At 35.5% G+C, this 25,690-nt stretch overlaps 1 protein-coding gene across 1 annotated transcript in view; it reads left to right on the forward strand.

Moving 5' to 3' along the window:
- Positions 1 to 25,690, forward strand: part of LOC150100337 (pentatricopeptide repeat-containing protein 2, mitochondrial-like) — a 249,260-nt gene that overhangs the window by 87,312 nt on the left and 136,258 nt on the right. The window contains exons 4-5 of the mRNA XM_090402959.1: positions 9,495 to 9,612; positions 20,416 to 20,595. Of these exons, the coding sequence (XP_090259085.1) occupies positions 9,495 to 9,612; positions 20,416 to 20,595 (298 nt within the window). The remainder of the gene's footprint in view (positions 1 to 9,494; positions 9,613 to 20,415; positions 20,596 to 25,690) is intronic.

Raw genomic sequence — 25,690 nt, forward strand, 5'->3', positions numbered from 1 at the left:
TCCAAGCAAGATCCCTCCTGTTAGGGTATTCTTGGAACTTCAGTAAGTTATGAAATAAAGTGTTATTGTTAGTACCCAACTCTGGAAGATCATTGCAAAAGGTGTTAAAGATTTCTTTAGCTGGCCTGGTTAGCCAAGTGGTTAGCATACCCGCTCTCCAACCAACAGGTCCCAAGTTCAAATCAATGTGGGGCATGGATGTTTGTAATTGTCTTTAGGTGACTAAACACATGTAATAACCACAGTAATAAGTTTTAATAAGTAAATATTTCATCCTAAGTATCATAGGACATCATCAGTACAGTTAATTCAAACAATACTAGGAATAACATACAGTTAGGGCACATGATTACAATGGAATCCCAATATACATGCAGTAGCGTACTAAAACTTATTACTGTGGTTATTATGTGTGTTTGTTTAGTCATGAATTCTCCACAGGTTTCATTGTACAATATTGTCTTTAGGTGGAAGATGAATTTCATCGCTCGATGGGAAACCACCTTACTGCTTATTGTAGGGCTGAAGTGGCTTGAAAAAAAAGTTCCCTGTTTGGTCTCTAGAGCAAGGGTTCTGGATTATGTCAATAAATAAATTACAAAATATATATATAAAAATTGGGGGAAAAATTCTTAACCCATCCACAGTACAAAATGTGCTATAGGTTTATAATAACCTTTTGTGGGTGGGAACCACACATAAAAAAAAATAAATAAATAAACCAAGCTTTCCTTTTATTAATGGAAAGAATGTCAACTTCTTGCAAGAGCAATGGACTGAGGATAACCTTGCTTGACTCCTTTTTGAATTTTCACAGGGTCTGGTAGGAATCCAATAACTAGAAGGTGAGGTAGTTGAATTGGCATATGCTCCTCTAATAAGATAGCGACCTTTTGTCCACACCAGTTTGCTGGAGGATGTGGAATAGAAAGGGATGTTGGACATCATCAAATTTTCGAGTTAGGTCTACTGGTAACTGCTGTTTGCTACTTTTTCATATTAACTAGATGGAGTAGATCATGTAGCAGAAACCAGTTAAATTCTACTGCTTGGTAGAATTTACACCTGTTTGGTTTTAAGTGCATACCATATTCCTACTTTGAGCCCATTATTAATAATGTGGAAAAAAATCTTGTAGTCAATATCAGATAGAGAAATAGGTCTCTAGCTGTTGATTAAGTTATAATCTCTATTATGTTTTGGAATGAGGACAGTATTACTTGCTACAAATTCACTTGGTAAGTATCTTGTAGAGAGAAAAGAATTAAATAGAATGGAAAGAATAAAATCCCATGCCTAGTGGGAAGGTTCTATCTCTAAACCATCAGATCCTGGAGATTTCCTTGTCTGGCATTCTCTATAGGCTGTGATAACTTCAGCTGCAGCAGAGTCTGTTGAGCCCATCTTGGATATGAACAGGAAAGTCATTAATTTTCCAAGAGTTACCCACAGTGGCACACTTTCATACAGTACTATTGACTTCCAACAGATTTTCATAGTGTTTTTAAAAGAAGTTGAAGATGTTTCTTTGTAGAATTTGGTGAACTGTTTATTGAAGAATGCAGCTGAAGGGCTGTCTGCTAAGTGCTGCTCTATTCTTATTTTAAAATTTGTTTCTGCTTTCCACTTCTGTTTTGAGGACAGTATTGCTTGCTATTTATTCACTTGGTAAGTATCCTGTAGAGAGAAAAGAATTAAATAGAATGGAAAGAATAAAATCCCATGCCTAGTGGGAAGGTTCTATCTCTAAGCCATCATATCCTAGAGATTTCCTTGTCTGGCATTCTCTATAAGCTGTGATAACTTCAGCTGCAGCAGAGTCTGTTGAGCCCATCTTGGATATGAACAGGAAATTCATTAAATGTTCCAAGAGTTACTCACAGTTGCACTCTTTCATACAATACTATTGACTTCAAACAGATTTTCATAGTCTTTTTAAAAGAAGTTGAAGATGTTTCTTTGTAGAATTTGGTGAACTGTTTATTGAAGAATGCAGCTGAAGGGCTGTCTGCTAAGTGCTGCTCTATTCTTATTTTAAAATTTCTTTCTTCCACTTGTTTCTGCTTTCCACTTCTATCTCAATTGTGATGTTTCTAACGTTGCTGCATTCTCTACTGTTGGATTGGTTTGCTATGAACCAGTTTCTTTATACAGGTATTTCAATTTTTTTTTCTTTTGAGGAAAGCCTTTTCCTTTCCCCATTCAATCCTGTTCTGTTTTATTGCCTGTTTGAATTTTAACCAAGTATACATTTTCCAAGGTGGTGCTTAAGGGTCAAAGCTGTATAACTGAGAGGAGACCTCCACATAGCCTTTAAAGGAATGTGGAGAGCCGACCAGGGCTTCCGACCTAATGTCCAATTCCTCACCTTCTCATGGTGCACCCTGTTGGGTATCTACTTGGATACTGAATGGACGAGGATGGGCTGGCAATTTGGGATTTAGCCGACCAAATTGTATTCTTATTGGTTAAACCAAAATATAGAATGATGGTACAACATGACAAAATTTCATGCCGGCTGTGGCATCGCCCAGTTAAACAAGGCCCCCCGTTGTTTTCGCCAGGGAACCAGGGCGAACAGCGAAAAGTCAGCTACTGGAACAAATCTGAAAATAAACCCCAACTCAACATCATCAGAGTTAAAGATCGGTACTATCAACGTAAGAAGCCTGAATGGCAAAGAAATGGAGCTAGCTGAGGAATTAGATAAGTACCAGATCGACATAATAGGGGTGACTGAAACAAAAAAGACCAAAACTGGTGAGATCTTTCTGAGCAATAAATACAAAATGTTATATTCAGGCAATGACAATCAAGGAAAAGAAGGAGTAGCCATAGTATTCAACACAAAATACAAGGCTAATCTTCTTGAATGGCAGTGAGTCTCGAGTAGAGTAATGTGGGCAGATATGAGAATGGGGAACTGGACAATGAGACTTATTTGTGCTATGGTCCCACAGAAGGTTCTACTAAGGCAGAAGTGGAGGAATTTTTTGAGGCTTTAGAAAAAGCAAATGACACAATGAAAAATGAAAAGTTGGTACTTGTTGGGGATCTAAATAGCAGAGTAGGAAATGATTGTGAGACATACAAAAATATTTTGGGAAAATTTGGAGAAAAGAGCAAAGCTAATAATATTGGCAAATATCTGTTGGATTTCTGCTCAGGACATGGACTGGTTATTACTAACACCATGTTCCAACATAAAAATGTGCACAAATTCACATGGAGAGAAGAGGCTAGGAATAAGAAAAGTCTCATTGACTATGTTATTGTTGATAGTGATGTTTTCTCCCTGGTGCAGGACACCAGAGTGTACAGAGGATTTGAAATTGGAAGTGATCACTATTTAGTCTTGAGCAGGATAAAATTGAATTTCATATTGAAAAGAATAACATGTAAGAAAGTTTTAAAGCGAATAAAAGTTGAGCAGCTCTCAGATGTGAACCGGAGACTAAAATACAGAAAGATTATTGAAAATAAAATAAAAGAGTTTGAGAACAGGAATCAAACCTTGGAGATTCAGTGGCAAACTCTGAAGAAAACATTGATTGATTCTGCCAGAGAGGCATGTGGTGAGGTTGTCTGTAAGGATAAAAAAATCAGAACTCCCTGGTGGACACAGGAAGTTAAAGAGGCAGTGAAGGAAAAGAAGAAAGCATACCAAAAGTTCCTGGCAAATAAGTCAGCTTGTGCTCTTTGAGAATATAGAGACAAATGCAAGAATGCTAATCACTGTGTAAAACTAGCTAAACAAAAGTCATGGGAGGACTTTGGCAAGAATATAGAAAATAAATATCAAGAAGGTGGCAAAATATTCTAGAGGTTGTTGAAGAAGCTTAGGAATGGAGGAAAGAGTGCTGTAAAAGGAATTAGAGATGATAAAGGTGAAATGAAAACAGGAGAAAAAGATATCCTTGAAGTATGGAGTAATTACTTTGAAAAACTGCTAAATGAAACAAGCAGTGATGACAGCACAGTGGTAAAAAACATTGACCAGGCATGCAGTCAGGAATACATATCTATATTTGAAGTAGAAAAAGCCATCAAAGGCTTGAAATGTGGAAAGGCAGCAGGAGTAGATGATATTCGACCAGAAATGCTGAAGTATGGTGGTATAAGAGTCTTACAGTGGCTGCACTGCATAGTTCAGAAAGCCTGGACAGAGGGACGAATTCCCAATGATTGGAGTAGAGCTCTCATAGTACCCATATATAAAAAGGGAAATAAAACTGCATGTGAGAATTACAGAGGTATTTTCCTACTGAGTGTTCCTGGCAAGATCTATGCAAGTATACTTGAGAAATGGTTGAGAAGAATTGTGGAATAAAAGCTTGGTGAAGAACAAGCTGGATTCAGGCCAAATAGAGGCTGTCAGGATCAGATCTTCACTTTACGACAATAGTTGAGAAAGTATGGGAATATAACAAAGATCTGTATTTGAGTTTTTTGTCGATCTGGAAAAGGCATATGACAAGGTGCCAAGAGAGAAGCTATTCAATACGCTGCAGTTATATGGTGTCAATGGGGCATTATATCAAGCAATACTTAGTCTTTATTTGAGTTGTAAGTCAGCAGTTAGAATTGAAGGAAGTATAGGAAGATGCTGTAATGTTAAATCTGGTGTGAGACAAGGATGTACATTATCCCCTCTATTATTCATTATCTATATGGATCACATTATGAAGGAAAGTAGTATTAAACATGATATCAAAATTGGAGATGTTATGGTCAGCTCTTTGCTTTATGCAGATGATGTTATAAATCTAAATAAATCTGCTACAAGTCTGCAAGATTATCTGTCTAAATTGAATAGCTGTTGTAATAGATATGGTATGAAGGTCAGCAATAAAAAGACAAAAACAATGAAAATAGGCAGAATCATTGAAAATGTCAACTGTTTTGTGAATGGAGAACCTGTGGAACAAGTAAAACATTTCATTTATTTAGGCACGATTTTTACTGAAGACGGTAAATTAAATATAGAAATAAACAACAGAATCAGCAAAGCTGGTATGGTGGGAAGTCAATTGAATAAATTCATATGGAATAAGAGAGAAATTAGTCGGAACACTAAATTAGCGGTATACAAGACAGTGTTCAAACCAGTTTTAACTTATGGATCTGAGAGCTTGGTCAGAAGTAAAACACTTGACCAAAGACTAGCGACCATAGATATGAGAGTCCTGAGAAAGATTATAGGCGTGAACAGATGGCATCAATGGCAATATCATATTAAAAAGGAGGATATTAGGAAAGAACTTGACATTGTCAGCATCCAGGAATGCGTTAGCAGAGCTAATCTCAGGTGGTATGGTCACTTAAACAGAATGGGCGAGGAAAGATTAGCAAAACAAGTGTTCTCTGCCAGGTTGTCAGCAAAACGACCCAGAGGAAGACCAAGATATAGGTGGATTGATACAGTACGAAGTGCTTTAGACGATAGAAATATGAGAGCTGATAATCTAACTGATAAGCTTAGGCGTTGATGGTTATTCATGACTTATTTTTCATGGTATTAACAACACCACAAACACTTTTATCCACAAGGATGTTTTATTAATGCTAATATTTTGCTGATTTTCAACTCAGCATCATCAGAGCCCAAACACATGTAAACGCGACAGTGAGTGAGTGAAACAATATAATTGCAAAAGACAAAAGATCTAAAGTCCTATTTTTGGCGCCCTCTAACGAAAAAAAAAAAAAAAAGCAGCAGTTATCCAGGAGTTTTTCTTAGGATAACCGTCTCCCAAATTTTTGGCAAATTAATGCAATCATATTTGTTAAGGTTGGGAGAATTCTTCAAAGCCATTGCTGACTCAAAAAATAATCTTTCAGATCTATAACGACTCCTAAATAGCACGTTCGTTTTCCTCCATCTAATCCTGTGTGAAGGAGTGTCCAAAGCATGTCCCGACTTGCCAGAAATATTAGCGTTAATAAAACATCCTTGTGGATAAAAGTGTTTGTGGTGTTGTTAATACCGTGAAAAATAAGTCATGAAGAGCTGATAATGTTGGAGTGTTGACAAGTAACAGACTGATTTGGAGGAAAATTGTAGATAGGAAATTAATAATGATGTAATTTTTTTCATGTAGTACTATCATATCCTGTACACCCCTTGAGGGTACATGGCAGGAATTTGATGATGATGATGATGACATTTTCCAAGTAACATTATTCCAGCTTGAACAGAAGTCTGAAATTTGGTTAAAAAGATCACTGGGAAATTTGGTGTAAGTCTCCGTGATCCAAAACTGATCTCTGCTTGTTCCATGAGCAGAGCAAAATAGAACTGGATTATAATCTAACATGTTAATGTTAAGATGTTTTACCTAAATTATCCTATTTATAAGGGAAGAAAAGATATAAATTTAATCAAGACGGGTGCCATTATTAGTTTTCTTTTCTAGTTTTTTACATTTGGTTGCCACTATTTCAATTTCATGGCTACCATTCTTGAACTGGATGCTAGTTATCTTCTTTTCATTTAGATAATGAGAAAATTTTTAACAGTCAACTCTTTTTTTTCTTTAATTGTATTTCTGTTTTTCCTTTATTAGCATGAGATGGTTCCTCATTGTCCATTATAATAAACCATTTCTGAGAACTCGTTTTTGTTGCAGTGAGAGTCAGCTATAGTGATATGTGGTGAACAGTAATGAGTATCAGTGTTTGTTTTGTAACAGTAGGATATATATAATGTTGTGTTTTGCAAAAATCCAATTATAATGTTGTGTAAAGTTTGTATTACCTGTTTTTAAAAGGTCATACAGGTGTGTATTGATAATGTTTTCTTGCAAATATGACATTAAAATTTCAGAAATATAAGTTTGTAAGATAACATTTTTTCGATATACGCAAGATAGATTGCATGAGTATAACTTATAGGGCTATAACCTCAGAAATATAAAATGTTAGTGGAACTGATGTTTGTTTCACCACAGTGTGAAGTGTGCAAAATTTCCAGGTGAGTTCCAGTAAGTCTGTAGCAACTAACTACTCTCTGTTAGCACCTTCACATTGGTAGGCCCATTTGTAGCACTAAATCTGTTTGCCAGCCAAGGGTTATTAAACCATCAGACAGAAAACTGTCCTAGTCTAAACTAACACAGGTAGGTTTGAGATGCAGCATCTACATCCTTCAGAGCAAAGACTAGAAGACTACTGTACTACTAAGTACTATAAGTATCCTGCGTGGTGTAATAACTACAGGATGTTTAATGCATGCTGAAGTAACTAAAAGTCACGTTTTTAGTATAAAGCATATATATGGCAGAATCCATACTAATGATCACTAATTAACTCACTGGGTCTAAGTAGAGAAGAAGCTAGATGTGTACAACCTTCTTAATCACTTTTGAGAGTATTTAGGTCAGGTCATTGGAATGATAATTTGACTGCTGACTTTTATCTCCATTTTTAAGAATTGGCTGGTTCCATACTTTTTGAACTTTTTGATTAAAAGCTTTTGTACATTGCTCTGTTGGATAGATGCCAGATGAGGACAGCTTGCAAATCCAATACAGGATGAGTGTTAGTTGTGAAGCACAGGCTCTTAGCGTCGGGTAGTATGTCATCTGTAGAACTAATTAGTTTCAGGTCTGTTGAATATTTTTTTGATATCTTTCTGACAAAAAGTCGAAGGAAGCATACTGTGAGGATAGTTTGTGGAATAGTAGAGAAGATTTGCCTTGGCCATCTAAAGAAGAGTTGGAAGAGAAGGAGAAGACTGATGCTAAGAGGTTTGCTTTATCTTTCGGTGCCATTGCTCTATTAGGATGAGAGGTGGAAACATAACTGGGGTAGAAGTTTGCCTAGCAGTCTCGGCAAAGGACCAAAAGGCTCAACTGCCATTTGAGCAGAAGTTAAGCTTAGTGCATTACTCCTTACAAAGTCTATTTTCGATTTGATGTTTTTTTTGCAGCTGCTATGGACTGTAATGTAAGCTCTGAGAGGCTGGAGTACTCAGATCAAGTGCTTCAATGCTGATGGAAGACCATAGAAATTCTAATTGTCACCATTGTAGTGCTATATGATACAATGCTGAGATTGGGTAAAAGAAGGATTATCTGTAGAAAAATGGACAAACAGAGTGTGTTAAACGAAGAGCTAATATCACTTGTGTGTGTTTGGAAGAGAGCTGGTTAAGAAAAGCTCAGAGTGTTGGAAGGATGATCAGGATTATCTGGAATTGTAGTAGGCAGGTTAAAAATTTGCATTAGATCATTACTAACGGCGAACAATCCAGCTTCTTTGCCAGCTTGTTCTGTGACATGAGAAAGCGGGAAGCCATTTAGAAATGTCGAAATCTTGAAGAAATATTTTCTCACTGTTTGGGTGATTAGACCAAATGTAATCAACTCTCAGAGCCAAATAATCAAAAAGATCAGTATAGTTGTCAGAATTAAGAATATTTTAAGGGCAAAGAAACCTTGATCCAAAGCAGGTCACATAATTAGATTCCAGGCTTGATATCCTTTGGAATGGGCTTTCAGACTTGAGACGAATGCATCTTTTCATCATATGTGATGCACAATAGAAAGTTTAAGTTTATATTCATAGAAGATACCACTTGAGGTTCAGTGATGAATAATAGAACTGGTTTATTGTGCAAATTGTTCATAATAACATTCAACTCCCATATGTTGGTACAGTCTATATGGAAGTTTTACATTGGATTTTGTTGAATTTGTTTTGAGTATATTTTATTTTATTTATTTTGAAAAAAATATTTGCTCGTTTTTATTCTTTTTTTTTTTTTTTTTTTTTTAACTGCAGAATTTTGGTCATTTTTATACTGTTTTTTGATTGGGCAAATTTATAGAGTAGTAGGCCATGCAGTAGAAATGGACTTGTGGATGTTATTCTTATACAAGGAATGCTCCTCTGCAAGCTACTATTCTGTGATTCTCTCTCTCTCGAGGTGCACCCTGACATAGTGAGCATTTGCTGTCCGATCAGAATTTTCCAAGGTGTTTTAATAGGTTTGGTCTGTGCTATCTCCCAGCCAGCACACAGAAACTGCTGTATACCCTCCTTGAATTGAGAAGTTGCTTGCTTCCTAGTTAAATAATATGGTCTGGAGAACATAACCACTTGCACTGCATGTAAAAAAAAAAAAAAAAAGAGGGACAAAAACATATTGCCATCAAACATGGCAATAACCATTTCATGCTTCCAGTAATTATTTCACTGGGTGATGAAAGTCATCTTCTACGTAGTTGGCATTTCCTCAATTCAGGGAAGGCAGGTATATGCTTTTAAGTTGTCAATACTCATCATTGTGGAATACCATCTGTGAAAAGAGGCCATACCACAAGGTGGGATTGATGTGACTTTGTTCACAGCGGTGCCACCAAAAATAATAATTCAGACAGAAAGGTAAGCCATATGAGAATAAAATAAACAGATAAAATATATAGGTTTGCTTACTGATTAAGGTAGTAAAGGTATTTCTTTCAATGATAGTCTTCTATACAACTTTTTAGGTTTAATCAGCAAAACAAAGAATTGCGGTTTGGTACATTTGTGTTTGGCCCTGTAGCAATGCGGCTGTTTTATTATTTGAATAAACCAAATATTGTATTAGAAATTCTTCGTGATGAGGTAAGTTAAATAATTTTATATAATTATATTGCTGGCTTTATTACTTAATTTTCTTTATTATTCAAAGTTATGATCATTGAATGAGTAGTTATTCAAACATTTAAAGTCAATATCAGTTTGAAACTGACATTTTAAATTTTGATTTTGATACTTGGTGATTTAATTATGTTTTATTTTTTAACTGAGTAAAATGCTAACTCTCTGGTTTTTTGAGCATTATGCTAATTATGTGAGAGATGTTTCCTGTATATGAAAGAGAAATGGTTCCTTTTTCTTAAAGGTAAAAGCTTCAATAACCATAGCCTATAAAGAATACAGAGAAAGAGACCAATTCTCACTTACCTATGATGTGCTCCATTATTAGGTCTCTAGTTGATTCAGTTGAATGCTGAATGAACACAAGGATATTGCAGATGACTGGAATAGTTACTTAAAAATTATTTATTATTATAATTTTACAGCATCTCTATGGAGTCCAGAGACTCATCGTGAGAGACTCTAATTAACCAGTAAACACACACATTCTATCATACCGTTCCTTGATTCCATTCACCGTCAGGGAACTCACAACCAATCCATTCCACTTGTTCACAACTTTCCATACAAAAAATCTGCTCTGCACACCTCTGACTATTTGTCATATATTGAAAATTTTCACTTGCATCAATCTTATATAAAACCACTTTAATATTTTAAAAATTTCTATCATTTCCCCTTTTTCCACCTATCAACTAAATTTTGTAACCCACAAACCTTCAACCTATCCTTGTAGGGAGTATTCCACAGACCTGTCACCATCTTAGTCACTCGTCTCTGAATCCTTTCTACCACCTCCTGGTCCCGAAGAAATCCAGGTGACCAAATCTGTCTCAGTAGTCAAGATATGCCAAATCATAGCCTTATAAAGAGGGATAATAACTTCCTTATCTTTACTTGTTAGCATGCTTTTAAACATCCAAGTAATCCTTTGAGCTGTTTTACTAAATGCCCTCTGAACTTCAACTCTTCACCTACCAATATCCCCAAGTCCCTATCCTCATCAATATGATACACCATATTGCCTGGTTGGCCAGGTGGTTAGCGTATCCATTCTCCAGCCAAAAGGCTGTGGGTTCGAATCCTGCCGTGGGCATGGATGTTTGTGATTGTCTGGTGGTGGTCAGCGGTAGATGGCATTGGTGTAGTTACAGTCAGTTAGTGGATTGAATGGTGGAGACAGAGAACTGTAGAGCAGGTGCCCTCCCTCAATGAGTCTTTGGACTCCCTGGAGATGTCAAATAATAATAATAATATCCAGCCTTTTCAACCTGAAGTGCATAACTTTACATTTGCAACATTAAATTGATAATTATTATCCTATGCTTACAATGCCAATTTATTTAAATCATCCTGCAGGATATCTACATCACCTTTATCAGCTATTGCTCTCCCCAGTTTTGCATCATAAGCAAACAACTGAATATCCCCTCTTAAATCTTTCCCCATGTCATTGATATACAAATTAAAGAATGGTGGCCCTAGTACTGGCGACCTTGAGGTACTCCACTAGTCACCATCATTTTCCTAGATTCCACTCAACCATATATATACACTACTCTCTAGTTGCCTTCATCCCCCCCCCCCCCCCCAATCCATGCTACTAGCCTCATATCCATTCCCATCTTCTCCAGTTTTGTAATAGTTTTCCATGTGGTATTCTATTAAATGCCTTGGCAAAGTTGAGAAGTATCATGGTGAAGCCATTACCTTTATCTAGTTCTGCTGTAACTTTATTATAAAATGTGAATAAGTTACTAAGACAGGACTTACCATTTACAAAACTATGCTGCCCACTGTAGAGTATCGCATCCCTATCCACCCACTGTTGTATTTTACCTTTCACTAACTTTTTCAATACTTTAACAACCACTCCTGATATATTAATTGGTCTGTAGTTTGCTACCTTTGCTGTCTTGGAGCCACCTTAATGCAATGGTACTGTTACCCTCTTTCCACTCCCTTGCAACCTAACAGAGCCAAGACTTAGATTGAACAACTTCGTCAGAGGCAGTGCCAATTTTCTTGCACATTCACATAATACAAGGGCTGATATGCCATCTAGCACCCTGCTGTGTTCACATTCATATTTTTTAATATGCTCAACACCTCCTGTTCATCTTTGTCAATGTTGATATGCACATGTGTAACATCAACTGTGAAATCACCACCTGGATCACCATCAACTGTGAAATCGCAAAATGATCACTCAGCAACTTAACCATTTCTTTTGGTTACAGTCACCTTCCTACCATGAGCACTGCTTAAAAATCACTCTACCATAGTCATTTTACCTCTTACTTGCAACATAACAAAAAAACTCTTTTGGGGTTACTTTGGCCTTTGGCTAATTTTCTCTCATAATCTGATTTGGCCTTCCTTACAACACTAATCACCCTTCTTGCTTGCACTTTGTATGGCTCATGAGTATGCTGATCACTTTTTTCTTTATATTTCTTCCACAATGTTTTCTTCTTTTGTAGCTCTTGCTTTATATCCCTATTCATCCACTTAATTCCAACTTGGTTTATCCTCCTGACCTTGGGTATGCAGTCTGATACTACTGCTCTCAAGTAATCGCTAACCACTTGCCATGCACTACTGACATTCTTTCCTTGTTGCTTCTCAAGCCATGGCACTGTTCCAAGATGGCTCCTGAGTCTCTCATAATCACCAGTGTTATAGTTGAACATAAACCCCTTCTTGACAGAGAACTCCATGTATGGCAATTTCCCAGAACAAGACTGCATGGTTGCTCTCCCCCATTCGGGGCAGAGTGACTACCTTGGTTATTTGCACATCTTCTGATGCTATTATCAGATCCAACACACTTAAATCCCTTGTCCCCTCTATAACATGTTGTATCATGTAATTATCTCTTAGCAAATTTTTATATTTTTTTATTGAAGCCATTTTTTACTAAGGTTTGGCTAATAATTTCAAATTCTTGGTTTAGAACCTGTTCATTGGAGCAAATTGTTAACGTTCTGTGTTTAAGGGTGCTGATGACTCCTATTTTTTGTGTTGGATGGTGGTATGAATTTTTATGTATGTATTGGCCTGTGTGTGTAGGTTGGCGGTAGACTGTGAAGGAGAGGCAGCCTGAGGGAAGACGTGTGACAAGTGCATCTAGTAAAGGAAGACAGTTGTTGTTTTCAATCTCAATGGTGAATTGGATACGTTTGTGTTGTTTGTTCAGGTGGCTTAGGAATGAATTTCATGTTTCGTGGCCATAGGGCCAAATGGCAAAAATATCATCATCATATCTGAGCCAGGCTTTAGGCTGGCAGAATCTAGAGCTTGTTGCTCGGCGTATTCCATTTAAAAGTTAGCTACTTGGTGGTGGGGGGGAAGGAGTGGTGAGCCCATGGCCGTACCTTCTTTTTGTAGGTAAAAATTATTTTGCCATGAGAAATACCCAGAGCAGAGTATGTGGGCAAAGAGGACCATGATATCGGGTGGAAATATGTTTTGTAGGGAGAAGAATAGTATCATTGATCAGGACATTAGTGAAAAGGGCAGTAATGTCAAAGCTGACTAATAAATGTTCATCGTTGAGTGTGATGTTTCTAATTTTGTTTATGAAGTATTGTGTATTTTTTGTGTAGGAGGGGAGAATGACCTTCCAACTCCTTAAGTGTGGCCGCTAGCTTCTTGGCTAAGTGATAATTAAAGCTGTTGATTCCTTCAACCATTCATAGTGGTGTATTTGTTTTGTGTATTTTTGGCAGGTCATAATGTGAGTGCAGGCATAATACGGTATTTGTTTTTTGGTTGTTTCCTCTGGCCACCTGATCACCGATTTGATTAGTTCTGTTTTTTTTTTTTTTTTTTATGCGGTTGTAGGGGTGTGCTAACTACTTGGCCAACCAGGCTTTGATTACTCTCGGCTATTTCTAGGTCTTGTCTATTGTTCAAGGATATAATTTGTTCCAAATTGATACGCTCTGATATATATTTAATATATGCAAAGCATTGCACTTTGCCATAGACAATTCTTCACATATCAGAAACCATGACATGAAAGAAACTTGATGATGGATGGATGAATGCTAAATTAATATTCTTTACCTAGCCTCATGAGAACCTATCTACTTGTTATTAGAAGGGGGGGAAAGAAGTGGATTCTTTAACAAAATTTTGGCTAAATTACATTCAGTTCTCACTATAGCAAATTCCTGTAGAATGGATAGTTTGCTATAGAGAATTTCTTTAAGCATAACTTGTATTTAGGCTTAGGTGCTGATTTATACTCATTTCTGATATCTTGGGGAATACAATATTGAAATTGTAATAATACACACATAACTAGAAATTAGACTATTTTAATCTAAAGTCCTATGAAGAGTGCCCTCTATAGGTTGCTGTTGGCATAAGAATTAGTTTCCCAAATCTCAGGAAGTTTAACACAACTATATTTACTAATATTAGCTGGTTTAACAAATCTACTGCTGATTCTATGAAAAGTCTTTCATGTTTATGTTTGTTGCAGTGAAGCATAATAGTTTTATTCCATCTGATTACGTGCATAGTATCCTAGTATCCAGTAGACCTGACTGACCACAATTGTGGTGCTAGATGTATCTTTTGTATTATCTAGGCACATGTTAGCAGATCTCCTGGTTGACCATAATATAAATTGCAAGAACAAGGAGCCATGTAAACATAAACATAATAAATTTAGTTTAATCCTTTATCCAAGTGTGAGCAAACAAAGTTTGCGCCTGAAAGTATCTTCAGGACTGGGGTAAGGTGGTACAACACCAGGGCACTCCTTGCAAAGGTGGAGCAAGATACCAACACTCCTATCTCAGTATCTCCCATAATGCAAAATACATCTCCTTGCAGATATGTCTAATGTTATGCATTAAGGGAAGGGCCACAACCCAGACTAGTTTCAACCTTTATTGAGGTCTCTTCAGTGGGAGCCAGGCCCAAGTGGAGATACCAAGCAGAAGCATTAGCAGGTCATCTCTACCTATAGGAGTTGCCAAATGGTGTGCCACCCTTTTTTAATAAATTACTCTGGATTTAGAGAAAGATGTTGAAAGTTTATTTTTCACTTGGTTAGAATATAATAAATTTAGTTTAATCCTTTATCCAAGTGTGAGCAAAAAGGGTGGCACACCATTTTGCAACTCCTATAGGTAGAGATGACCTGCTAATGCTTCTGCCTGGTATCTCCACTTGGGCCTGGCTCCCACTGAAGAGACCTCAATAAAGTTCGAAACTAGTCTGGGTTGTGGCCCTTCCCTTAATGCATAACATTAGACATATCCGCAAGAAGATGTGTTTTGCATTATGGGAGATACTGAGATAGGAGTGTTGGTATCTTGCTCCACCTTTGCAAGGAGTGCCCTGGTGTTGTACCACCTTACCCCAGTTCCTGAAGATACTTTCAGACGCAAACTTTGTTTGCTCACACTTGAATAAAGGATTAAACTAAATTTATTATACTCTAACCAAGTGAAAAATAAACTTTCACTAAACATAAACATCTGGAACAGACATGGGAGGAAGTGGATATCCCTAGGAGAGTGAAGAAGGGAAGCCAGCTATAAATGGGGTTTGAAGGCAGGGCAGAAATTATATTTCTTTAAAATTTTGGCTATTTTTTCTGAGGTGTCTCAGATATAGAGAATAGTAATAGCATTACTATAGTTTGTATGTTGAGGAGGACGTGAGGAGAAATTAGACTATCTTAAGATAAAATCCTATAAGGGGCATTCTATGTGTGTTTTGTAGATCTTTTTTGGCATTGTACCATTGCACAGAAAGGTCTAGAAAATTTAGGAGAGTTTGGCTGTAAGTGAAGCCTGTGTTGAACAGAGGTTTGGAGGTTCTGTTGACATTGATTTTGATGACACCATATTGTTGAGAGGAGGGATGATGGTAAAGTATCTATCTACCCGTGTGGATGGGTTTTCTGTGAACTGAGATAAAAGGTACCATTGGGAAGATGCATGATTAGAATATCTCTAGAAAAGACAGGATATTATTATTTTCTTTCTATAGTGAATTGGATTCTGGGGCGCTGACTTGAGGTGCATGTGGAAAAGTCTCAGCTATGTGACTGAATAGGGAACACATTATCACTATATTAGCCAAAGCTATGGTCAGTCAGGGTCTAGCTGACCACACTTTGCATAAGAATAGATTGAAGAACTACTTTGCTTCATCACATCAAATGCAAACTTGACAATTTTTAGAGTCAGCCGCAGATTTAAAACACCGACTTAATCTAAATATATATCTATGGTTGTGTTAAACTTCCCAACATTTGAGAAACTTTAGTTCTTATGCCTCCCAACCAACAGCTAAGGCTAGCAAAACACACATAGAATGCCCCTTATAGGATTTTATCTTAAGAGAGTCTAATTTCTTCCACTTGTTTTTGTGGTGTGTGTTATTACAGTTTTAATACTGTATTCCTGAAGCTGTCTCTGTGACAGAGGAATGATTTGAATTTGATGATATTGGAATGATTAAACCCATGGTTTAATTATTTCACTTAACTGTATTCATTCCACTTTTAGCATAAAATTGTGCTTATTGGACTAGCACTTTTCATTACTTTGTTATACAGATTAAGTTTGTTATGGTAGCAGTTGCTATGGTAAGAGTCCACTGTACTTGGATTTCTTGGATGAATGTCTCAAATTAGTTATTTTACTTATTTTGTTTTGGTTATTTAATTTAATTTAGTGTCATTTAAATGGAAACAGTGACTACTCTTGAACCAGATGAAATGTTTGCTTGGAATTATGGCTTAAGCAACTGCGGCTCTAAGGCCAGTGTATTATGTTGGAATATCAATGTTTCATGATATATCAATAAAAGTAAACGAGATGGATTTGTTCTGAGAATAAAATATTTAATGACCGCAAAATTTTCATTCTTATTTCATAACAGTTGTTAATAAAGACAAAATAAAATAGAATAGCAATTGAAATTCATAGTGTTTCAGGATATACTATCTTAAAAAGCAGAAGGAGAGTTCAAAGAAAATGACAGTTGGTGGTGGGGAGACATGAAGTAAGATAATTTTCCAAAAAACTGGTAAAGTTTTGGGCGATCATTTCTATTCAATTTTGGTTGGCAAATAAGTGCTTAATAGATTTCTTTATATAATCTTATGAAGAAAAAAAATTATCTTCATGTAGTACTTTTATCCCCCCCCCCCCATTGAATTACATGTCTAGTAGAAATGACTGACAAGACTTGATTTATGAGATTCATGGAACTGATTGTATTCTTGGTGCCTTTCTAAATGCAGTTAAGCGGATGTGTACACGTCTGCCCATAGTACAAGAGACTGCATGAAAAAAGAGATCATGTTAGCACCTGGCTAGGAAAGAGGAGCAAAAATATCCTTTAGAGAATACAAGAGCAAGGATAATTTATGAAGCATACAAAAAAGAGATTTTAATGTTTAGTTGGCATGGAAGTTGGGCCAGTTTTTAAGATGAATCTTTGATGCATGGAAGGGAAAATTCTGGATAAAGGCCATACTTGTGTATTATTTTTATGGTGATATTATAATTTATAACCATCACAGATGTTCTAAGGCAAGTGATGATAAGAAGCATCAGTGTATCTTGCTGTACTAGATTTCTTTCGGTACATTGATAGACTACCATGGTTATATTCCACTGACAGTATACTGTAGTCTTCAAATGAGAATATCCAGGAAAGGAAGGTTCTTATTGTTTTATGTTTCAAGAGTAAATTTTTATCGGATAGAATCAATTTTGTGAAGGCAGATATTGAGGGCAGATAAAGATGAGTTACTGGTTGCAAAGACATCAACATATTGAAGCCCTACAGAAGACAGTATGCGTATGTTGTTCTAAGTGTTCCATATAGTAGCCTGCTTGTATAGCATATTTTTTGACAAAAAAATCCCATAATTTTAGCAAGATGGAATAAATTTATATCTAGGATAAAATCATTCCATAATAATTAATGTATCTGTGAGAAAAAAAAATGAAACTGTATCAAAACTGGTAAAAAAAAAAAAAATCAGTAATAATATAATCCAGGAAATCTTGTTTTTGAAACCTTCAGAGTTTTTATGATGGAGAATTTCCAATAAAAGAGAAAAGAATTTGAGACAAATGTTCAAAATGTTTGTAAGTTGGACATTGAATACACTATAGCTAGTCTTAAAGAAAAAATTTCTTTCTGAATTTTTGAAAGTCTATATTGTATAAGGAGTTCTAGCATAATGGACTACGAAAAAGTTCCATAATGGAACTTTTTATTGTTTCCAAGACTGTACTTCATCTAAAGTTTTATTTAATTTATTTCTTTATTATTGTGTAGGATTTCTAGAGATGCATTGGTATATAGAATAATCATGCAATAAAATGTTAAGCTTCCTGAAATAATTGTTACTATCCAGGATTACAACAGCAAGTTCTTTATCAGCTGTTATTATAATGATGTTGCACTTAAGGAACAATAAAGCCAAAAGATGTTATTCTTTACTTAAATTATGTTGAGAAGACATATATTTGAATTATACTTGTAATTTAATTATATTTAATACTTTAATTATGAAAACTTAAAGATACCAAGAAATTATATACTTGTTTAATCCTTTATCCAAGTGTAAACAAACAAAGTTTGCAACTGAAACTACTTTCAGGACTGGGGCAACTCATATATTGAAGCTAATGACTTCACATCACTTGTAGTATCACATAATGCAAAGCACATATCCTTATGGGTATGTATAATGTTTATATAGAGAGAAACCTGTGGAGAATTCATGACTAAATTTAACACATGAGAACCACAGTAGTAGGTTTTTTATTACGTAAATATTTTGTCCTAGGTTTCTTAGGACATCATCAGTACAGTAGAACAATACCAGGAATGACACGAAGGATAGGGCGTGTCATTCCTGGTATTGACATTCCTGGTACGTACAATGGAATCCAAATTGCGTGCCACTGCATGCAATTTGGATTCCATTGTACGTACGGTCACTGGTTTCGACCTTTATTGAAGTCTCGTCAGTGGGAGCCAGACCCAGAGGTGATAAGGTTAAAGTAATGCAGAAGTCATATTTTCATATACAAGTAGCCAAAAGGTGTCACACCTTATTATTAAAACATTCTGGATATTATTAAAATACTCCGTAAGGATATGTGCTTTGCATTATGGGATACTAAGTCAAGTGATGTGAAGTCATTGACTTCAATATACGAATTGCCCCAGTCCTGAAAATAGTTCAGGTGCAAACTTTGTTTGCTTACACTTGGATAAAGGATTAAACCAAGTATATAATTTCTTGGTGTTTTTAATTTATAGTATAACCAAGTGGAAAGCTTCCAACAACTTTGCATTACTGATTTTACAGAACTGAACATTCAAAATATACATGGAGCATCTTAATCTCAGATTACAAGTAGCTTAAGGTTGGCAAGAAAACTTAGTGGTATCCTGGAAAGTGAAGACTGTTTTTTGTTAGTCCATGCTTCTAAGGCTGCAAGCAGTGGCAAACTAGAACTGCTTCCCACAGCTTCTTTTGAACCTGTGTAAACAATTTATGTAAAAAATTTTAGAGAATTGGCTTTTACATTTGAAGAATATAAAAATGGTACTGATATTAAAGAATTTGTAGTTCTTTAAAACAAACAGGTAACTTTTGATACACACACATATATATATATATATATATATATATATTAGGGTTACCAAGTAATTTTATATGCTTGGTTATTTAACTCCTAATCTCAAGTATGCAAACAATTAAGTTTGCGCCTGAAACATAGTTCAACATCGGTTATCCACCTTTACAATGAGTTGCCCTGGTGTTGTACCATCTTTAGACTTGAACTATGTTTCAGGCGCAAACTTAATTGTTTGCATACTTGGGATTAGGAGTTAAATAAGCTTATAAAATTACTTGGTAACCCTAATATACAATATCCTCAAGTTAAAAAATTAATTTCATATATATATATATATATATATATCAGGTAACTGAAATTTGTTAGAGCAATAACAGTCCAACAGCAACAGTGTCAATGAACAAGTTGTCCTGTTTCAGTAATAAACCAAATAAAATTTTTGATATAAATTATCTTGAATATCTTGTTGGAATTCATCAAAATGAATTATTTTAAAAACAAATATCACAACTTATTAGTTTGACATAATAAAGTAACATGCATTTCTAATTGTTTGTTTTCATACTCAGGTTCAGTCTTTTAATGTTTCTAGTACAGTTTGTTTATTTATTCCATGTAGTCTTCTCTCTCTCTTTATGATTTATGCGTTTTGAGAAAAATACTTTTCAGATAAGATGACTTGTTTTTTTGAGACTGTTATTTGTGCAGAGAACTGACTGTTAAAATTTTTTCTGCTCATCTCTGACTGCTGGGTAAAGAGAAGGCATTACAAAACCCACGGTGATTAATTCTTTTTGATGTTTATATTGATGGGTATTAATGTAAAACAATTTGAATATGTGGAACATTCATTGAATATGTGCAACACCTTGGTGATAAAAAAAAACTCATTGTAATGTCATTTATAGTTTAAGACCACTGAACACTGGGCAAATATTACATAAACAGGTACAGGTAATATCACAACTTAGCAATGTTAATTATATTTGTTTGACATGCTTCCCCTTCAGTTACCATTCAAGACAGAAGTTATATAGTTTGATAATTCTGTATTGATGTATTTGAAGTTGGAATGTTTTTCCATATTTTGCTTTTTTAATATATTATTAAATCTTTTATTTTGAAGCAACTGGATGGGTTTTTTGATCAGATCTCATCATATCTTCTTGCAATGGACCTATTGTTCAGAAATAACCTTTATCAAGATACAATAGATGTGTATGACCAGCTGAGAAATAAACAGTTACATGGTACAAGATATCCAAGGGACTGTGTGGTGCTTGCCATGGCAGCCAGTTATAAACTGGTAAGATTATTATAATAATCTTTTGAAATATTGAATTTTATTATAATTCTACAAAATGAATCCAGCAGTTTTTCCACTCTTGTAAGGAAGTATGGCTCTTTGTGTGGGGAGAAAATAAAGTTATACTAACAAGAAATGATTCTATTAAGAGGAACCTTATCCATGATATTAAATATTGATGTATTTAATAATACCATAAATTATTAATATGAATAGTTTTAGTTATATTATTTATGCATTAGGCTTATTTCATAGTTTTTTTTTTTTTTTTTTAAGGTCTAAATTTATGAAATTTAGATGAATAAATATGTTTATCCAGGCCTACACTACATGATGCAGGATTTCAAAACCCATCGGATGGTTAGCTTATTTCTATACTTTCTGTCTGTTAATTACTTGTATTCTCTGGCTGGGCTATCTATTTCACAAAATAACAACTCGGGTTTTAACCACGTCGCCGTCAATATGGATAAAATACATCACTCCTCTACACTTCGTATCCATCATATATTCCAATGTAATATCAATGGTATTACAATTTTAATATGTACTTCGCATCCATGGTAACCTGGACGTATATATACATCTTAGCCAGTTGGGTGGTTAAAGGAGATAAAAATCTTGGCCACGTTATTTTTTCCTTATCGTTCTACTCGTCCACGGTACTAATGTATTATAGGTTGAACAACCTCTTGGGTATGTGGAGAGGAATCGTTATTTTTTTTTTTAAAAAAAAAAATAATAATATTTTCAAGTTTTTAAAAGCATTTCATGTCATAATGGGCACTGAAGGACAGACTGAGAGACCTGTTTGGAAAACATACTGTTGGGAATCTTTAAGATAAAACTTTTTTAGTTTAACATAATGAAAACGTTAAGGCCTTTAGAATTGATTTAAAGCCATTACCTGCAATGGTAAATAATGGTTTTCCACTATTTACTGAGCAGAGGAATTCTACTTTTAACACCTGGCACTGGATTATCAGTGGTCCTTGTCACCCTGAAGTTTGAGTGACTGTCAGGAAAACTTTAAGGTGATATATTTGCTACCAAAAGCAACTTCCCCTCCTTCAAGAGATTACAAGCGCTATAGTACATCTGTGCTACGTTAGAGCAAGTAGTTAAGAAGAAAGGAGGATCCTGTTTATGATTTTTTGTGTTTGGTTTTTGAGATATGGTCCTTTTGTAAAGTGGTGTGAGGAAGATTGTTCCAAGAACAGAAGTAGATGAAATGAAAGAAGAGGACACAAAGTTAGTTTAGTAGGTTTGAAGCTGGATAGTGAGTAGATGTTGACCAGCAGTTGCTTGTGTGCTTTATAGGGTTGAGGGATGGTGTTTTCCAATTCACCAGAACAATGTTCATGAAAACACCTGTAAAAGAGGCATAACAGAAATAGAATGTCCAAATTACTCTTTTCTAGATAGCATCAAGCACTTTTGGGAAAGTTTTGGTGCACTATCTCAAATGTGAGAACAATATTCTAAGGTGTGAAGAATTAATTTTAGGGATTTATACAGTATTAGAATGGATTATGGTTATTGAGCATGTTGTAGTTAGGGAAGGTTGGTACTGCAAGTGGTTTGTACAGGTGAGTAGTGTCTTGAACAGAAACACTATATAGTTTTTTGTAGGCAGAGGAGGTAAAATAGATGTGAGAGTGAGCCAAAGGCTACATGTGTAAATCAGTACAAGAAGAGAGATGTAGTCTTGTGGAAATTTGGGTATTATCAAAGGTGTAGGGAAGTGAAGTATGATTTTTCTGGTGATATATTTTTGGGGGCAAGGAGAAGTCGGCATTTAAAGCATTGGTTATGGAGCATGTTGTAGTTAGGGAAGGTTGGTGCTGCAAGTGGTTTGTCAAATGAAAAAGACAATTGGAAGTTGTTATCATTATCATAATATCTACGGATAGGATTCAAGTTTTGGGAAGAAAAGGTCATTTCTATATAGAATGAAGAGTGTGAGCAAAAGCACAAAGCTCTGAGGATATTCATCTTTGGTAAGAAAACCTTTAGAAGAAAGGAAGACACATCTACTATGGCATATGGTGAACAACCAGAGGGGAAATTGGAAAGCCACTTGCAAAAGGTGAGCAGTACATTGCAAGATGGCAATTTGATAAATAAGTCTTTGTATCATACTAGATCTGATCAAAATGTCCATAACAACCACAAGTCTATTCAAACTTTTTGTATAGGACACTGTTTAAAGCTGGATGGTGTTGGCAAGGAGATCTGTGAATTGAGAGTGGCAGAATCCCTACTAGCGATCACTTAATAATTGTTGTCTAGGTGACAAATTAGACTGTTAATGACTTTCTTCATTACTTTAACACATTTGCTGCCATGCTCCTCGGGCATAGTTTGTTCCTGCATGCCAAGCGCTTTCGCGTCTTCAAGGTCGCTAGGAGTAATCTCGTAGCCAGCTTATCAGACAGAATTTTGTTTCATACGCCAACTACAAGTAATCTCGTATCACCCCCACCTATATATTAGATGCGCTGACGACTGTGTTTATTGCATCTAGCCTCTAAAAACCTTCAGTTTTGCCATGACCAGTAAAAGAAATCTTACTGATAAAGAATTAGAAGCTCACGCTAATACGAGCAATGATGAATTTAATGAATTCATCATCGCAAATGGAAGGATAAGAGGGAAGTTCTTTCCATTTCAAATATGCACAAATTTGAAATGGTTGAAGCGAAAAATCGCAATGGTAAAATTCAATTAAAACTAAATATCGTTAGGGACTATAATTTGGGTATGTCAGGCATCGATCTTTCTGATCAAATGCTTTCTTACTATTCCGCCTTACGAAAGACAATTACATGGCCAAAGAAATTGGCAATACGCATTTTTGATATATACATTCGAAATGCACATAAATTTTATAATATCTGGAAACGCAATAACTGCGTTAAAATTTAGCACAGAATATCAGCAGGATTCGGGATCTTCATTATTTTCAAATTTTACCACCTGCTGAAAAAAAAGAATCGCCTGACAAAGCCATGCTGAGTATGTACACGAAACAAACAACTACGCGAAACATGTTATTATTGTCCTTTTTGCCAGGAAAAACCACCATTGTGCGTGGAAAATTGTTTTAAAGTGTATCATTCGTAATTTGAATAAATTGGTTTTTATTTTATTGATTTAATTTTATTATTTTTATTGATTTTATTAGTTTTAATTTGATTTACAAATTACGAGTTGACTCGTGCTTGGCATAGGAGGTCGATAATTGACATAAGAGTATATTTGTAGTTGGCTTTTGAGGCACATATATAATATGCTATATTTTAGCTAAATTATTTCCCTTCTACCAAGCCCCCAGACGTGTTCTCCACTTTATTCACAAGTGAAGGGTCAAAATTAAGGTACTTATACTAACTCGTACTTGGTATAGGAGGTCGGTAATCGACATACAAGTATATTCGTAGTTGGCTTGTGAGGCTCATATACCAACTACGAGTATACTCATAGTTGGCAGCGAACGTGTTAAAGAAAACTACAATGAAGTCAAAGGAGCAATTGTTCGGCAGACCTCTGACTTTTCTTTATTGCTTTTTTTTTTTTTTTTTTTTTTTTGAGGGGGGTGGTGGAATTGAATGTTGGCTTGCTTACATGTAATAGGATTGAATCCAGATGAGAATGCAAGATTGTATGTAAGGTAGTATAAGATGGAAATTTACTCTGGAGCATACATTTTTAGGACAGTTCAAGCAGGATACCATTAGCACCAGCAGTCTGTTGATATCCATATTATTCAGAATTTTTCTTATATATTTATTGATGAATAGCATGCAATGAGTAGATGTGCTTGGTAAAGCATTGGGAATACTTTGCCTTGGTCATGTGGAAGAGAAGAAGGTCAGTTGAAAGAGAAGAATGATGCCAAGGGCATTGGCTCTAAGTGATGATACAACAGTAACACCTGTATGTTGAAGAAGATGAAAACATGGACAGACAGAAGTTGTGACCATGACCTGCAATTAGAAGATGATGCAGCATAGACTGAGTGTTAAGTTGGGATTTTTGATTTCTATACACTTGCTAAGACTGAATTTTTTATATTGGACTGCCTTGTTGGAAAACTGGGATAATGGTTCGGGGATTGATTAGAGTGGGAAGAGATGGTTTTCATTCCTCAGTTATTCTTTCCCAAGAAAGTTTTTGGATTAGAAGAGCAAAAAAAATCAATGAGAAAAGGGGTAGTAGAATTTACAGAAGTCATCCTCTTTGGAACCAAAGAACATGGAATTTTAAGGGTGAAAGATGTTCAGGACAAAAGGTTACCCGGATGAGATTGTAGGTTGAGTTACCAAGAGAAAATTGATATCAGCAGTATATTTTGAAGAACTGGTTAAGAAGAGATTGAGTGGAGAGGATTATCTTGCTTTTCTAATTACAGTACCTTCTATTTCTCTTTGATCTTCTGTCATTAATGTCCAGTTCTATTCATAGCTTTGTTAATGACAATACTCCATTCCTTTTATCATTTACAAAACTTTGTGATATGATTTCAGTTAACTATATTCAGTGCCTTAAACATTAATCTTCTGGCCATTTTCAAGTGGCCAGAAGATTAATGTTTAAGGCACTGAAAACTTTAAACCTGCCTTATTTCCTGGATGAAAAACCATGTCACACTATCCTTCATTTTTGCTAGCATTCTGCTTATCAATTGAGATCAGTTTTTTCTCTCCTTTGCTGACTTTCATAGTTAGCCTATCCTGGTTTAAACACATCGCATAGATAGCCATCTTCAGCCTCCAAAATAGTTTATTATTCTTTTTTGTTCTAAATAGTACTTTTTTTCTGCTCAACTCCTAACGCTTTTTAAATCTGGAAATTGTTCCAATCTTAGAATATCTTTCTCACATCTGGGGTGGTGTTCCAAGACTTCCCTCAGAATGCTTGATTGTGTCCAGAAGGGAGCCTGTTCATTTAATACATGACCCTTATCTCACTAACTTCCCTTTATTTTCTCATGCTCTGTTTCTACATGGATTCTCTCCACTGAATTGTATACCACTATTCCTCAACTTTTCTCAAATCATGTATAAACATGGTCAACTAATAATTAACATCC

This window comes from Typopeltis vanoorti, chromosome 13 (genome assembly GCF_054136105.1).
Source record: "Typopeltis vanoorti isolate ZY-2024b chromosome 13, IOZ_Tvanoo_1.0, whole genome shotgun sequence".
NCBI classification, from domain to species: Eukaryota; Metazoa; Arthropoda; class Arachnida; order Uropygi; family Thelyphonidae; genus Typopeltis; species Typopeltis vanoorti.